This window comes from Lacerta agilis, chromosome 9, assembly GCF_009819535.1.
Source record: "Lacerta agilis isolate rLacAgi1 chromosome 9, rLacAgi1.pri, whole genome shotgun sequence".
Classification (NCBI taxonomy): domain Eukaryota; kingdom Metazoa; phylum Chordata; class Lepidosauria; order Squamata; family Lacertidae; genus Lacerta; species Lacerta agilis.
Genome location: NC_046320.1, coordinates 36,534,231 through 36,550,815, shown reverse-complemented (window position 1 = coordinate 36,550,815; position 16,585 = coordinate 36,534,231). Strand labels below are relative to the sequence as shown.

Below are 16,585 nucleotides of genomic sequence, written 5' to 3'. Positions count from 1 at the left end.
GCACTAAAGATGGCAGGGGGGTCAAGCAAGCTGTTTACCAGAGATGGGGAAATACTTCAGAGAGTCATTTTGCAAAATAGCTCTCTGAAGCACCTGCCCGCTCTTTTAAAAGGAGTTGGGGGTTGGGGGGAACTGTGAGGGGACAGCAGTGAAGGGAGTAGGAGAGGAGGTTTGGGTGAGCTATGGGTGAGCTAACAGGTGAGGGGGTGGGTCAAGGGTCAAGGAAGGAGGGGCAGGGCAGGTGTGGGGAAACAGGGTTTTTTAACAGGTTGGCAAATGGCTTAAATAGATGGGGAAGAAATAGCCATCATCAGTGAGACCATTAACAAAACCAGATTCTGGTCGAGACTGGTCTGTCCTGTTATCCTGGAACAAATCTGGTTTTAGCCCTTGAAGAGGAATGCTCAGACACAATCCTCTCAATCCTGAATCCAATTCCTCTGCTTTGTTTTTTGGTGCAAGCTGAGCAGCAGAAACATAGTGCCATCTTCCTTTAACATCGTGGCTCTGTTCAGAAAGACAGCAATTAATTGCCTTCTGGGGTATGCCTGATTTGCCGGCTACAACACTCAGGGTGGGGAGTAGGTATGAGGCCCCATCACACATTGTTGTACTTGAGCACAATGTCATTTCCCCATAGTAGTGAATGGCAGTTAAAGACAATTATAAGGGAGACAATAAAAAGGAAAGCTAAATATGTTGCCAGACTCTGGTGATCCTGTCATTAGCAATTAAGCCTGCTCCTATTGGTGGAGAGCATATCTTGGATTTGATTGCAAGCCAACATGTGAACAAATCCTAGAATAGCAGCATGTAATGTGTGAAACAGATACATTTTCTACTAAATGTGGGGCGAAGGCCAATTTTCCTCAGTGCTCTGATCCTATCCATCCAATATAATTTCATTTCACCATAAGAAAGAATTAATCTGGGCATAGGAGTCGTGTGTATAAATGCTATTTATCCTTTAAAGAATAATCTGCTCAGATAAATTCGTATGAGAAGATTGTCTCAAACTTTTTGTTCATAGATCAACTTCTACAAGCACAATGAATTTTGCTCCCACTACCTGAACTGGTCCAAAATCTGCTCTGCAGGATAGGGGAACCTCATAGCGGATTTGAGAAGGGCATGGATTAAAGAGAGGGAGGGGGACATTCTGCTGTGCTCACATGTGCAAGGATTAGTTGGATACAACCCGAGAAAAGAAGCTTCCATATCAAGTGGTTCCTTACATTGACAGTTTTCTTTAAGATCTCGATACTCATATTTTCCCTGCTGATTTGTGGGACTATGGTCTTTGTTTGAGTTAATGAAGTATTTTGTTTCCCTTATTTCAGCTCACTCATTTAACAGGCAGGATCCAGGCTTGTGCTCAGCTCATGCTGGAAAAAGAGAGGGCAGGCTCCTATGCCTTCTCAAAACTCCCGCCAGCTGTGGAACTGCAATCCCACAGATGTGTCAGGCACCTTCTTTGTATAGCTTTCATCATATGCTGGAAAGGCTAGTCTTCTGATGTAAAATGTTTTTAAAGGATTTTAATACAGCACAATCACATCTTATGGGCATTTAACTTGCACAATTTCAGTCATACATGGTTCAAGGCAGGCTGGCTGAAACTACACAAGTTAAATTCAAGTGAGGCAGAGAGCTATTTTTTGCACCAAGTCTGCTTGGGTTATCGAGCATGCAAAGAGCTATTAAGCTCTCCACCTTGCTTGCTGGCAACGCCCACTCAGTGAGCAGGCTTTGGGAGTACTTCTCCCCCCCCCACTTGGGTATACACAATTTTGTGTATACATGGAACCCTTGGAATGGAAACCCTATGTAAGATGTGATTGTACTGTACTGATATTTTATGTAGTTGTAAGACACCCTTACTCTAAAAAGTGAGTAAGGACCTATGTGAATAAACAAAAGATGAAACCAAGAACAAACCTTGGTTGCAACTCGTGATTTGTCTTGTGTGAGAGAAACCACAAGCCTGGAATTGGAAGTAATGGTTGTCAAATCATTGCTTAACCCCAGGTGGCACAATAACCAGACCAGGAGAAGAATATCAGTTCAGGAATCTGTATACTTTGTCATTTGTGCTAAGCCATGGTTTGCCTCACTATTATGTTTGAACTGGTCCATTCACACAGATCAACATTGGGGTAACACAGAACTGTGTCGTGTTATTTGTGTCCTATGTGCATTGACAATACAGTGTGCAGTTGGATAAAGAGATATTGGAGCAGCTGTTTAGGACTGCTGTGTTGTCCCCTATCTTCTATTATGTTTTTCCAATGTTTTTAAATTTTCTCTCAAAGTTTAATCCAGGAGTAGCTTTCAAGGATGTAAGTTCTGTTCTTAACATTTTAAAGACTGAAGACATATGGGAAGATTAGTCCTAATACCTCTATCCCTCTAGTTATACCACCAGGAGGGAGGAAATCCCAGTCCCCAGAAACATTGTGACCTTTGTAGTAAATCGAGGGATAAAGCTGCCCACTGCGTGATATAGCCACCTCTTTTCGCACTTTAAACTCTGTAATAATTCCCCATAAATCAAGTTTAGCTAACGAATCATTTTTGCTCACCTTCTCTTTTGAATTTCGTCTGCATCTGCAAGGCTGCGCAAGTCAAGCATGCTACTATACAATTCAGCCTAATTTAATGGGCGTAAGTTCTACAAAGTGATACTACCTGGCATCTTACTGAACATTGTGCCTATTCATAGTATTAAATAGTGAAACCCAAATTATTTTTTTGTTTTAATTTATGGCAATTTAAATCCCCTATTTGCTGTTTTGGAGGAGGATAATTTCCAAGAAATCTGTACATATATGGGGGAAAGTTAAATATCACACAAGCAGATTAAAGTATCATGAAGCAGTGTTTTAAATACACTGGTACATTATTCAAATTGCTATACAGCTGAAGTCTACAAATATAACCCAGTAGACACTTCATATGACCAGCCATAATAAAGTAGTTTTTAAAAAAATATATCAAAATTTTAAAAACCCTCAAATTTTAAAAAACAACATTTCCAATATATATATTTTAACTTGGTTGCTTCATAAATGTATAGATTATAGCAAAGTAAATATCACAACATAAATACACTGAAGTTGCCATTTTTACTTTTTGTTTTTAAATAGTAGTACCTCCATCCTTTATTATTAACCACCCACTAAAGGCTCCCCAAAATACATATTTATTATTAATATGGCAACTGCCCATTCTCTAAAGTTCCGTTAGAGAATTTAACACAGTTAACACAGCTACTGAAAAACTTAGGTTAAACCAAATTATCTCTTATAATAATAGTATCGAAGATGCAAGGGGGAAAGAAACAGTTTAAAATGAAACGAAATAAAAGGCTTCACAAAGGAATTTAGCTTTAAGAGGATTATGTGCACCTTTAAATCCTGAGAGCAAAAGAAAGCAATGTAGTGCAATTATGCCACAAAAGCCATCACTGCTTATAAAGCGTAGTGTAGCTGTTGGAGAAGAGGGCTACAGTGACAAACAGCTTCCCTGCTACAAAGGTGGCAGGAAATCTATCAAACTGGACAATAAAATTGCAATTGAGTTTCTTTGGCTTTTTATAGCAGCTGCATGTATCTTGATGTGTAGCTCTGCAAAACCTAACCAATTTTGCAACACTCGTTCTTTTACACGCTAGTTCTTTTATCAGGAAGCAGGGTTGTAAATTAGCGGTAGATGCAAAAATGAAATAAAGAGCATTAATCCCATTCATTAGCACTTTGCATCAGGATGTATTAAACAAACAAAAAAAATGGAAGAAAGCTACTCCTGCAACCAAGTATAAGAAAACATTGTCTCAATACAAGTACTTTGAAATGCTTTAATAATAAAAAATTGTACATCGGTTGTTCACATAGCTTATATCTTTGCAGATCTATCTGAATCCAATAAAAACCATCTGTAACCAATTTTAAATATTTTTAGGAAGGGGGGAAAATATCAATTTTCAAGACCCTTTGTCCTCAGAATATCAATAGAGACATTTAATTGAAAATCTTAATGCATCCAGGGAATACCTTGCAAGGATGAACTTGAGATCTGGGTGAATTAACTATCTCAATTCAGCAATCTTGTACACCCTATTTGTGTACTCATCACTCTTTAAGCCCAGTACCAGGTTCCATCTGGCTGATGGGTTCAAATACCTTCCAAACAACATATGCATGTACTAGCCCTTGAAACGCTAAGACAGAAAGGGGAAGCGGCAATTTAACTCAAGGCAGGGCAATGGAGTGCAAGAAAGGCAACAGTCAGTTAGGAAAATACAATTCAACTGAGTAGGATGCAAAGAAACGACAACGTGGCATAAACATGCTCTGCTCCTATTTCACTTTTCTAGTGGGGCAGAAAGTGATTCTTTTTAAATGTTCAAAAACAACAACCCCCCAAAAGCTAGAATTGTTGTTAAGATCCTCAAATTTAGAAGTTTCCAGCAGAATTGAGGAAGGGCTCATAAATTGATGAAAAGATTAAAAGTAGAGCCAGGGTACACTGAAGCTCGAACTACATGTGATGACAGCAAAACATTTTTTGGCCAGCGACAGATTTTAACCATCACATATATACAGAATGAAGGGAATCAAAAATTTTAAAAAGTGAAAGAGCCATGTGGTTGAGGACAGTTGAACTCTCTTCCTGTTCCTATGGCTTTACTTTCCTGCTGCTCTCCTCCCCCTACAAAAGGTGAAGCACTTTTCTTCTCATTTGGCTCATTTCCAATGTCAGTGCCTCGGAGGGAGGGGTGGCGGAGGAGAGGGGAGGGCAAAAGAATTTTGGATACCGACTGTTGGGGAAAGAGCTGTGAAGGGTGGTTGATCTTTCTTCACCTGCAACCTCGTTTTGCTCTTAAATTGGTTCCCCTTCTCCCTCTTTATTGGAGCAGGGCCAGCTTTAAGCAAATATACCTGAAACTGTCGTGTGTTGTTCAAGCTTCCAAGAAACAAGGGTATGAGGGAAAGCCACAAAAGGATGGAGGAAGGCAGTCATGAAAGAGCTAGTAAGGAAGAGATGGGGAGCAAAAGAAGAAGAAGAAATATGGGGAGCTGGTCATGAAACCAAAACATTTTTTTAGTAAGCAGAAAGCTTAGAATTATAGGAACTGGAAGCATGGAAAAATATCAGTGACAAATTGTAATCATCTACTGAAGCTTTTGAGAGCATGAAATACTATTGTTAGGGAAATATGCATGTTATGAAAATATTTTGATTACACCCAATCTGCAAAGATATGTTTTGCTTTCTGAAAGGCATTACTAGGTCTAGAAAATATGTATTATTCAAACCTGCAGTTTTTGCCCTGTTAAAGACCTACTTCCATTAATATAGCTGAAAAGACCATTTAAATTTTTTACCAACCCATATTTAAGCTATGTGCTCATACATCCCTCTCGCGTAAGGAAAGCTGTTTTATAGTCAATCTATTAACTGTTATTACAGTTTCTGTAATTCAGAGATTTCAATGTTTTGAATTCAAGCCTGAATTTCAGTTAAAAATAGCACATATGCTACAAATGCTAGTGTTTTATAAGACCTGATTATCAACTAGCAGTATCAATGTTATTTCGTTGTTTTCAATTAAAGCAGTTCTCTCGCTACTTAAAAAAAGTAATCACAACCTTTGAAAAATAAATCTGTTACTTTACTTATGCTGTCTTTAACTGTACCACACCTATGAATATAGCTGAAATAACCATTTTTATACCTGGATTGTGCGGTCTATGCACCAGACATCCTAAAATGCATGCATTGGTGTCTGAGGAGAAAAACGTACCTTTTTTCTCTCTTAAGTTGCACAAGTCCCCATTTGGAAGCTCACCCAGAACAGTATTAAAAATGTTTGGGGGTACCAAAAGGAAGGCACGGCAAAGGAAATACTGCAATAGCTATAACAACTTCATTCTAAGATCTTCATTTCAATTGAAGGAAAGCTACCACCGTTTAAAAAAAAAAAAAAAAAAAAAAAAAAACCTCGTTCCATTACAATATTGCTATAACTGCAAAAAATTATCCTCATACTAGGAAACTTGATTTGTTCCTTTATTCACAAAGCAACTTTTTCCCCTAGCTCCCTTTCCTCTCTTTGTTTGTCTGGAAGGCAGATTTTGTCCCTGTTTCTTCTTTAGACTTTAGCGATTTGTTTCACAACCACTTGGTGTTCGTAAAGGCCATCTTTTAGTCTTAGAAACAGACGAGGTGCGCCACCTTGTGTTTCAAACTCAAGTAATTCCACTGCACATACATTCCACAATAAAGCCTCATAAAACACATAGTTCTTTGAAATATTGTATTAAGCATCCTAGTACCAAGCTGTCACATTACAGTTGGCAAGAAGCATGCTTAAACTTATTATTTAAATAGTCTGACGAATTTAATTATTCTACCTATTCAGATACTTTGCTTCAGCCCTTTTTCTGGGCTCACCATGATCTGAGACTTCCTGGGGGAAAATACATAATTAATAATTTATTTATTTTTGCATAACTTACCTTTGAGTGTGTGATTGCTAGCGTATCTACCCAAACACGCCAGCCACCCCATTCATATTTGACTGCATGGTAAAGTAAAATCCGAAAAATGGCATACACCATTTCAGTGATCTTCTGTTCATCAGCATTTTTGGGATTGAAATAGCAAAGTGAAAGCATCCATTCCTGCCACACAGAGCACTGTAGTAAACTCCTGCAAAATTGTTGACATTGATAAATCGTAAGTAAGAAACATGCAAACACACTAGAACTCAAGACAGCTCAGGTTTTAAAGGCAAAAAAATAAATAAACCAGCATGTATTGAGCATAATTGGTAATTATCTATATTACCAAATTTATCTATATTTTAAAAGCGAGTTCAGGATTATTTGAAACCAATTCAAAAATTTGTTTAATGTTATTCAAACTGAAGAGAGTTTTATGAGGCGTGTTGTGTGTACACAAGCATCTACTTACCTCCTATTATCTCTGCTGCTGTTAAAAAGCTTTATCATATCTGAGAGGAAGACTCTGTGGACTTCCAGAGTTTCTGGACTCTGTGGAGAGTTACGCAGTAAGGTTGCAATAACCTTTAGGACCTCTGTAAAAAATATTTTTTTAAAAAAAAAAAAAAGAATCAAATAATCTGAAAACTAGATGCATCTTTCCTCATTCTAGTTTCTTCAAGTTACACAAGGACTATGAAGTTATATACTGGAAAAACTAAGCAGAAACTGCTAGATCTACTTCTGGGAAAGAAATGGAAGGCTGGAAGATGGGAGAAACTATGTTGAATATTTGGTCAAGAAGATCCAGATGTTCTCCGTGTTTTGTGGGAAATGAAAACAAAACTTGTTTCCTAGTATCACACACCTTGCAGAGTCAATTTAAACATAAGAACAAACTGTAGCACCCATACTTAGAAACTCAGAAACAGTATGTCTCTGATGATTGGATGCTGAACTCACACCACAAGGAAGAGTACTCAGTTGTTTCCTGTCCTGTTTGAGCTTACATACACACCGGGCCAACCCCTGTTATTAAATGGGACAAGCTGGGCAGTGATGTGAGCCTTTCAAAATAATTCTAAAGCAGCACAATGGGGGCTTTCTCCCCTTCTCTCCACTGTGCTTCTACAAAATTACCTCAGAGGGGTCAGAAGAACACCCAGAACAGGGCATGGCAGGAGGAGGGGGCAATCGTTCCACCTGGCATGCTGATATGCTTGTGCTAACTAAATAATAATAATAATAATTTATTTATACCCCCGCCCATCTGGCTGGGCTTCCCCAGCCACTCTCGGTGGCTTCCAACAAAATACTAAAATATAGTAATCCATCAAATATTAAAAGCTTCCCTAAACAGGGTTGCCTTCAGATGTCTTCTAAAAGTCTGGTTGTTGTTGTTCTCTTTGACATCTGGTGGGAGGGGATTCCACAGGGCGGGTGCCACTACCGAGAAGGCCCTCTGCCTGGTTCCCTGTAACTTGGCCTCTCGCAGTGATGGAACCGCCAGAAGCCCCTCGGCACTGGACCTCAGTGAGGTGTGGGGGTGGAGACGCTCATTCAGGTATACTGGACCGAGCCCATTTAGGGCTTTAAAGGTCAGTACCAACACTTTGAATTGTGCTCGGAAATGTATTGGGAGCCAATGTAGGTCTTTCAAGACTGGTGTTATGTGGTCTTGGCGGCCGCTCCCAGTCACCAGCCTAGCTGCCACATTCTCGATTAGTTGTAGTTTCCGGGTCACCTTCAAAGGTAGCCCCACATAGAGTGCATTGCAGTAGTCCAAGCGAGAGATAACCAGAGCATGCACCACTCTGGCAAGACAGTCCGCTGGCAGATAGGGTCTCAGCCTGCGTACCAGATGGAGCTGATAAACAGCTGCCCTGGACACAGAATTGACCTGTGCCTCCATGGACAGCTGCGAGTCCAAAATGACTCCCAGGCTGTGCACCTGGTCCTTCAGGGGTATTGTTACCCCATTCAGGACCAGGGAGTCCTCCACACCCACGCGCCTCCTGTCCCCCAAAAACAGTACTTCTGTCTTGTCAGGATTCAACCTCAGTCTGTTAGCAACCACCCATCCTCCAACTAAGGGTTGTTTGTGCTACAGGGAATTCATTCCTATGTTTTCAAGTATACTTTTCTGCCACACAATGGCACTAATTCAGAGACATGGAAGTGGGACTTTTATAGTTAGTGGTCTGGTCCTGTCCTGTTAGAAATTTCTGGGGAAATGATTCAAGAAACTTAACAATCAACAGTGCTTTGCCAAGAGATCCATTAGTGCTTCTACTTGAATTGCTGGGAAAGGTAGAGTTGGGGAAAGTTTTAAAAACTTTATTTATCATTAACATGTAAAATGCAAGGGGTTGGATGGTTATAAAACTTGAAAAATAGTTTATGGACTGTAAAATATTAATTGGACTTCCTTAAATTTATTTGCTTCTTCTCCTGCACATATGTTTATATGATTGCCTAGTTTTAGTTCCTTTGTTTTCTTCTCCCTAAAATTATTATTTTTTACATAGCGGGACTTAGGAAAGCTAAGAATATTTTTTCTGTCACCATTCCAAGATAGTTGCATTTATACAAGTAATCTTCTGAAAAAACCCACAAAGGATCTGGTCCAATTATTTGCAGAGATATATTCCTTTGGTAGAAATGCTATCCCAAGCTTAAGCCTTTTTTTAACATTTTGAACTAGTAAGAATAATCATAGTGTGTGTCAATTAACTATTTGCCCTATATCAGAAATACCATTTTGAAAATGAGATGCTGTTCTACTACTCAATGTTTATTTCTGTACACAGCCAACTATGCAAGAGGAATCTGGTGCTGTCACATGCACAGACTTTGTTACTCTGAATGTAGACTTTTCTGCATGGACAGAGTGGACTCGCAGCTAGATTCAGCCCCATCAACTGAGACACTGATATTCTTATCTAGCAGTGGTCAGCAGGGCAACCTAGGCAGGTTGGGAGCTGTGCCCCTAGCTTCCTGACACTGAGAGTGTCTGACACTAACCAAGAGGGGAAGGCATGGGGAGTTCAGTGTAGGAACGGGGTAAGAGTGTTGGATTGGCTGCACTGCCCCATTTAGAAGCCAGACATTGTTGTCATTTAGTCGTTTAGTCATGTCCCACTCTTCGTGACCCCATGGACCAGATTTAACCCCCTGCAATGTTAATTTATAATGTATTAATTAAATTACTATGTATTAATAAAATTAACATTACAGGGGTTGGACTAGATGACTCTTGGGAATCCCTTCCAACTCTGCAATTCTATGATTCTATTAAATAATACTACTAATAATGTTTTTGTTTAGGAAAAAAATCAGCCAAAAAAGTATAGCAACTTAATATTATAAGCCTGTTGCTGCAGATTAGCAAGAGTTGAGGGTGGTATTCAGCTAAGTTTTACTCAGAGTACACCCACTGAACTTAATGGACCTTAATTAAGTCCAGATTCAACTTAGTAGTCCCACTAGCAGAAGCCCCTGCCCACATCACTTGTACCCCAACTCCAAAATAGCTAGGGAGTATGCGAGAACCTTCAGAGCAGTGCATGGGCTGAGCAGAGGGCAAATCGTTCCATCAGGCAAACAGTCTGATGGAACACAGTCATGTTCATTCATTTCAACTGATCTATGCTGAGTAAGGCTTAGTTGAATGACTCCAACTCCCACCAGTTTCCACCAGCAAGGCTAACAGCCAGGAACACTGGGTGGTATAGACACACATATGGAAGAGCACAACTTCCCATCCATGCACTATACAGTGATGTCATACCAAACTGGATAATCAGATTTGTGGTAGAATCTGAATGGCTGTTAAAATGAAAACTTCCTATCGCTGCTGAACTTTGAAAAAACTTATCATGCCACACAGCCAACAATCCCCAAATGGTGAGCATTAGATTTCTAATTCTACCCAAACAAATAATTTAAAGAGAGACACAAGTTCCCAGACTAATCTCTAACCCCAATTTGTATAATTGGTGACTTCAAAGCTACTTTAGAACTGCTTTGGAGCTACTTAAAAGAACATAATGCTTACGAGGATTTTGTATTTTCACTGTTGAATCTGGGTCAGGATGCTGCTTATGTATCACTTGTGTACAAATCTGCTCAATAAGTATCTAGGGGAAAAGAAGGCATTATTATTAGGGGGAAATTAAAATATTTAAAAACACATTACTCTGATGGGTGCTATCGGCATCTTTTAGGTAATGATACCTCAAAGAGTTATTTCCATACATAAAATGTTCCAAACTGCTGCATATCTCTAGGAGGACTAAACACAGAAAAGAGTAGATTGAACTGAGAAGAAATGCTGCTTTTAGATGTATAGCATGCACTAAGAAACATTAGTTACTTTAGAAAATGAGTGTCTAAATAACTGCTGAAGTATGCCCACATCAAGTATCTGATGATAATATATATTAGTTTTCAATTACAATCCAATAATAGCCTCATTATAACAATACCAATTTATAATACAATTATTAATACCAATAAATACTGAATTATATAATTTAGGTGCCCCCCGTCTGCTAGAATTGATGCTTTGATATTTTCTTTATTTCTGCATTCCAAAATCTTATTAATTTCAATTACATTCCAGTCATAATAATAATCCCTTATACAACAACTGCAATATTAATAACTTCTATCTGTGTTGACACATTAAATGATTTATGAAACTATAAGCGAGGCATTTGAACTATATCCTTATTCTTCCTGTGTGTGGCAGTTATTCTGTCTGTAGTGTTTCTTCCTGTCCTTGTAAAATGTAATGTCTATCTTTTCCCTGTTGTTGCTGTTATCCATCGTGCCTTGGGCGAAGCTGATATCCCATTGTAATTTCAGAAATTTCTCCATTACTCCACCCCATGCCCACACCAAGTAACTGAGTAAGCTTAATATACCGGTAACTTATTCGTTGTATCAACAGAATGGACCAAAGTAACAGAGCTGCTTACTGAAGTTTTGCAGTCTCATTCTGTGATGTAAAAAATCTGTGGTGTCAAACATCTGTGATGCTAAACATCCTGTGATGTCAAACATCCCAAATTACTGTCACACATGTCAGAAGAGAATTCAGTGGTGGCAAGGCATCGCTTCTGGCACAGAAGCCCAAAAGTTCATTTTGCAATAATGTCTATACCATTAGGGGGGGAAAGGATTTTAATTCTAGTACCTCAAATAGCACATTATATGTGGTCATGGTTATTAAGCTTGTTTGAAGGGTGAGCCTCTCAGCCAGTAGAGAGAACAGTCCATGTCCAAGCATGATTTCAGCTTTTCTCCTAAAATTATACATAGAGGGGGGAGAAGTACATCTGTTAATTTCTGAAAAAGTAACTTGATCAAATTTGGGCCCAGTGTGGTTTTGAGACTGGAATTCCCCTCCCCAGAAATACCCCAATTTATTCTGCTGTTTTAGCTTATGTCTCCAGGGTTTTGGAGGCTATAATTTTAGTTCACTATGATAATCAAAAACAAAAAGCAGAAGCGGGAAAGGGAGAACCTTGAGTCTAGTATAATAAAGGTTTGAATCGCCTACAATTTCAGTTCACAAAATAATGAGTTAACAGATATTGATGTGCATAAGACATATTTGTTCCTTCTGAAAATTTGACAGCTACATTTAACAACAGCAAAAATATTTCCAATCCAGTGATAAAACAATTAAGTCTGTTGTTAACTCCCCCTACAGCAGTAACACCAAGTAATATATACAACCCAGACAAATAATATTTATGGACTTGTTTGCCTTTTGTGATTCAAGTTTGTGGGGAATCTACCAAATACTTACTTGGGTGCCAGATGCTTTAAGAAGTACCCCAACACTTTCAGAGCTTGTACCCGGATCCCTTCACTTTTTGAAGCAAGAAGTTTATAGACAACGCTAAAGAAGAGAGGGGGCAAATAATTCCATGAAATAAGTATGCCTAAAAGTCAATAAAGTGCTTAGGGTAATTTTAGCTCGATTTGTGCCAAAAAACAGGTAAACGTATACATTAATGTTTAAAATGACATGACATATATTAGTAGAAGATTGATTGGAAATGAATTTAAAAGATAGCATGTATTTTTTTTAAAAAAAAACTAGCTTTTTCCAAAACATCAGTTTATAAAAACAAAATAAAAAATAAAAAAAATCCTTCCAGTAGCACCTTAGAGACCAACTAAGTTTGTTTTTGGTATGAGCTTCCGTGTGTATGCACACTTCTTCAGATAATTTTCAGGTATCTGAAGAAGTGTGCATGCATACGAAAGCTCATACCAAGAACAAACTTAGTTGGTCTCTAAGGAAGGATTTTTTTATTTTTTATTTTGTTTTGACTATGGCAGACCAACACGGTTACCTACCTGTAATCAGTTTATAAAGAACACAACCTTTGGGTGAAACAGTGTATTTGCTATTCATTCCTTTCACATGCTGTCTCCCTCACTCAGTTTGCAGTGTAAGAAAACACAATTATTAGTACTTCTACATTCCAAGTGACAGACTAAAAAGCTCTCAGAGGCTTCAGTCTCATGTAAGAGAGAAACTTATGCTAACAGTAATATTTGACATGTGTCCCTTGCTAGTCATTTATGACAGCTTTCAGAAGACAGGGGGAAACAAATTCTGTCATCTGACATCCTTTTCTTTTTTACTCACACACTATGCTTGAAATTATTACCTAAAAAGAAGGTTAATTCTATACATATTAGAATCCTAGCAGGGCTGTCTTGTATGCAGTGTTGTAGATGTGTGTATTGCCCTTCTGTCTACATAGTTTGGTTTTTAGTTCCTCGGTTTCAACTCTTTAGTCAGATTTTTTTTAAAAAAAAGTCTTTGTTTTTATTTAAAAATCATTTCCTATCAAATGTAAAACAAACAAGTTATTTTACGACCTATGTAAAGACTAAAAGTGGCTGCCACCATTGTTTTTTTCACTACAACTACAAGTGACAAATCCCCAACCAGAAAAAATGCATATCCAATGTTTAGCAAAATACTACACGAAAGGAAACACTTTTTTTGAATTTCTGGCCATCACAAATTTGACAGGAAATTATCATTATTCTGTATGTTACTGCTGTGCAATACTACACACACTGCTTAACGTGATTGTGTGTTTTTTCCTCCAAGCCATAAGAGGAGCACACATGCACCAAGGGAACCATGTTTCATTGTGGAGCCTTCCAAATTTACATAGGGTGCCAGATATCTATTACAGTCATAATTTATATTGTGGCATTTACTATATTTAAAGAGTGAACATGGTAAGTATGAGCTAGATTAAAATTCGGTTTAAAACTATAATCTGAAGGTTGCAGGCTGCAGGCTGGAGAGACCTTGTATATCTGAATCCTTGCTGGCTGAGACTTTTCAACACCACTCTGTCTCTTGTAGACAACCTGCTGTTCCTGCTTTCCTGTGGGAAACACTAGCCCACCATGTCAAGCTTTCCAGCCTCTCATCCAATTCTTATGGGAAGCCTCCGTAACCAAGTGAAAAATGAATCTGCTCCTTCTGCCTGCAACAAGCCCAGATGGATTTCTGCTAATTTTCAAAGCCAATGGACCTGAGGTGCATCTCAATCAGTAGGTAGAGATATACTTTACTATAAAATTTCAAAGTCTATTCAATTGCTTTTTGTTTAGGAAGGACAAAGCTTTGTTCATTTATTTGGCTTTCTTTAACACAACAGGTCTTTATGCAGTGAGAAAGATTACTGACCCATAGTAGTTACAATCATATGACAAGAGGTAGGATGATAATGTTACCATTTTCAGACTACCTATGTGCACATGCATCAATCTGCATTACAGTGATACCTCGGGTTAAGAACTTAATTCGTTCTGGAGGTCCGTCTTAACCTGAAATTGTTCTTAACCTGAGGTACCACTTTAGCTAATGGGGCCTCCTGCTGCCACCGTGCGATTTCTGTTCTCATTCTGAAGCAAAGTTCTTCACCCGAGGTACTATTTCTGGGTTAGCGGAGTCTGTAACCTGAAGCGTCTGTAACCTGAGGTACCACTGTACTGAGTTTGCAGATAAAATAAGAACTAAAATGCAACCACAACAAAGTAACTACCTTCTCAGCTAAAATCAAGTGGCCTTCACAAGGAAGCTAGAAGCCAGAATAAGCAACACCTATACATTCCAGTACTCTGCAGGACTCATGGGTAGGCAAACTAAGACTTGGGGGCTGGATCCGGCCCAATCACCTTCTAAATCTGGCCCGTAGACGGTCCAGGAATCAGGTTTTTTTTTACGTGAGTAGAATGTGTCCTTTATTTTAAATGGATCTCTGGGTTATTTGTGGGGCATAGGAATTTGTTCTCCACCCAAAAAAAATATAGTCTGGCCCCCCACAAGGTCTGAGGGACAGTGGACTGGCCCCCTGTTGAAAAAGTTTGCTGACCCTTGCTTTAGGTGCTTTGATGGTTTACTTGATTAAAATGTGAAATTATCAATTACTGATCACACAAATGGGAGCAAAAAGAAGCTGGGGGTTTTTTTAGCCAAACTGATTTGCAGATGTGGTAAACTAGGTAAGTACTTTTGGAAAAGTTTTCCTCGCACCAATCATTCCACCGGAATTCTTCTTCTTTGAGAACAAGTTTTAAGTTAGCCAGATATTATAGATCATATTGATATGTCCTGCACAGGTGAGTGATTCAGCTCAAAACAGCTGTATACAATTCACAGTTTTATTATGACTTTGGTACTTCTTAGGCAGATGCCAAGAATATTTTTTCCTGTCCTAAGGAATGAATGTCATCTAGTGTGAGTGCTTTGCACTAAAGAGAGGAAGACTAGGCAGAAGTGATAAACCATTCATTTGCAGCCACTTTTACCAAAACCGATCCAGCCTTTGGAGAAGCAATTTAATAAGATGCAAGACTGTGAATGCTCTTATACAGTTTGCTATCAGACTGATCAACCAGACCTGCTGTGATAATGCTATTATTAATCTCAAATACAGCAGACAGGCAATTTTTGAGGAGCTCCGGATAACTAGACACAACAGCATACATGCTATATATCTCCTTACAGATGAACAAATCTTTGCAAAGTGACATTTTGTCTGGTACTTCCAAATGCACACAAGTAAAGGAACCCCCCCCCCCCCAATAATGCTTTGTGCCTGCGTAATAGTGTCAACAGCTCATTGGAAGATGGAAATATACTGAAAAGGAGAGCACAGAGTCCATTAATAAAATGGCCCATAAAGGTATCTTAATTCTCAGATTTTCTTTAAAAACAACAACTGACCTTTATTTCCAAACTACAAATATTTAAAAACTTTTTTGCACATGTTTAAGTATAAAGAACACTTAGCTAGCCATATAGCTACATATTAAGACTATAAAGAGAGCAGACTTCTTACCATACAATTACATCAAAGCTGTATACTTTTTTAAATAAAAAACACACATCAACAAATGGGAAAATAAGTGATTTCTCACAGCAAACTAGCTGCACACATACATTTACCCTATGCTAGCTAATAAAAAAGCATTGCCTTTTGCCACTTAAGTAAAAGCAAAGTAATACATAGGAGACCTCATATGATATTCATTATTCTGAGTGTTTTATTAGTTTCCAGCACATACCACATTACCATACAAATGATCACAACAGCCAGCACCACAAAAAAGTAGCCGTAAAGAGAAGGAGAAAGCAATTATGAACAAGATCAGGTGACTCTTGAGGCAGGAAAACTTGTAATGTGTAATATGATATAACCCAAGGTTAACCAATAGTTGTGACAAAACATATGAAATGAGAATGCTTTTTTTATACAGCAAATGAATTACTGCTCCCAAAACTGTTCTAACAGTAACTCTCTTATTTGACTCTATGTTTGCATTCTCTCCTGGCATCAACTCTGAATTAATTTTAAGTGAGAAAAGGTCCAACACTGTGGCCACCCATGGAGCCATAAACTAAATGGTGACATTTTCAAACCAAACTGGAATATGAACCTCCAACTAATATAAATAGCTGAATGCACAAGTAGGAGGTGGATAAAAAATCAATACACAGTGCTGGCTGAAGGCACACACAACTTTAA

The 16,585-nt window shown here is 38.5% G+C and overlaps 1 protein-coding gene across 4 annotated transcripts in view; it reads right to left on the bottom strand.

Annotated features, from left to right (window-relative positions):
- Positions 1-16,585, bottom strand: part of LRBA (LPS responsive beige-like anchor protein) — a 321,418-nt gene that overhangs the window by 293,561 nt on the left and 11,272 nt on the right. For all 4 annotated transcript variants that reach the window (XM_033160146.1, XM_033160148.1, XM_033160147.1 and 1 more), the window contains exons 12-16: positions 12,325-12,417; positions 11,707-11,815; positions 10,564-10,645; positions 6,979-7,102; positions 6,522-6,714 (exon numbers count right to left, since the gene is read on the bottom strand). In XM_033160146.1, the coding sequence (XP_033016037.1) occupies positions 6,522-6,714; positions 6,979-7,102; positions 10,564-10,645; positions 11,707-11,815; positions 12,325-12,417 (601 nt within the window). The remainder of the gene's footprint in view (positions 1-6,521; positions 6,715-6,978; positions 7,103-10,563; positions 10,646-11,706; positions 11,816-12,324; positions 12,418-16,585) is intronic.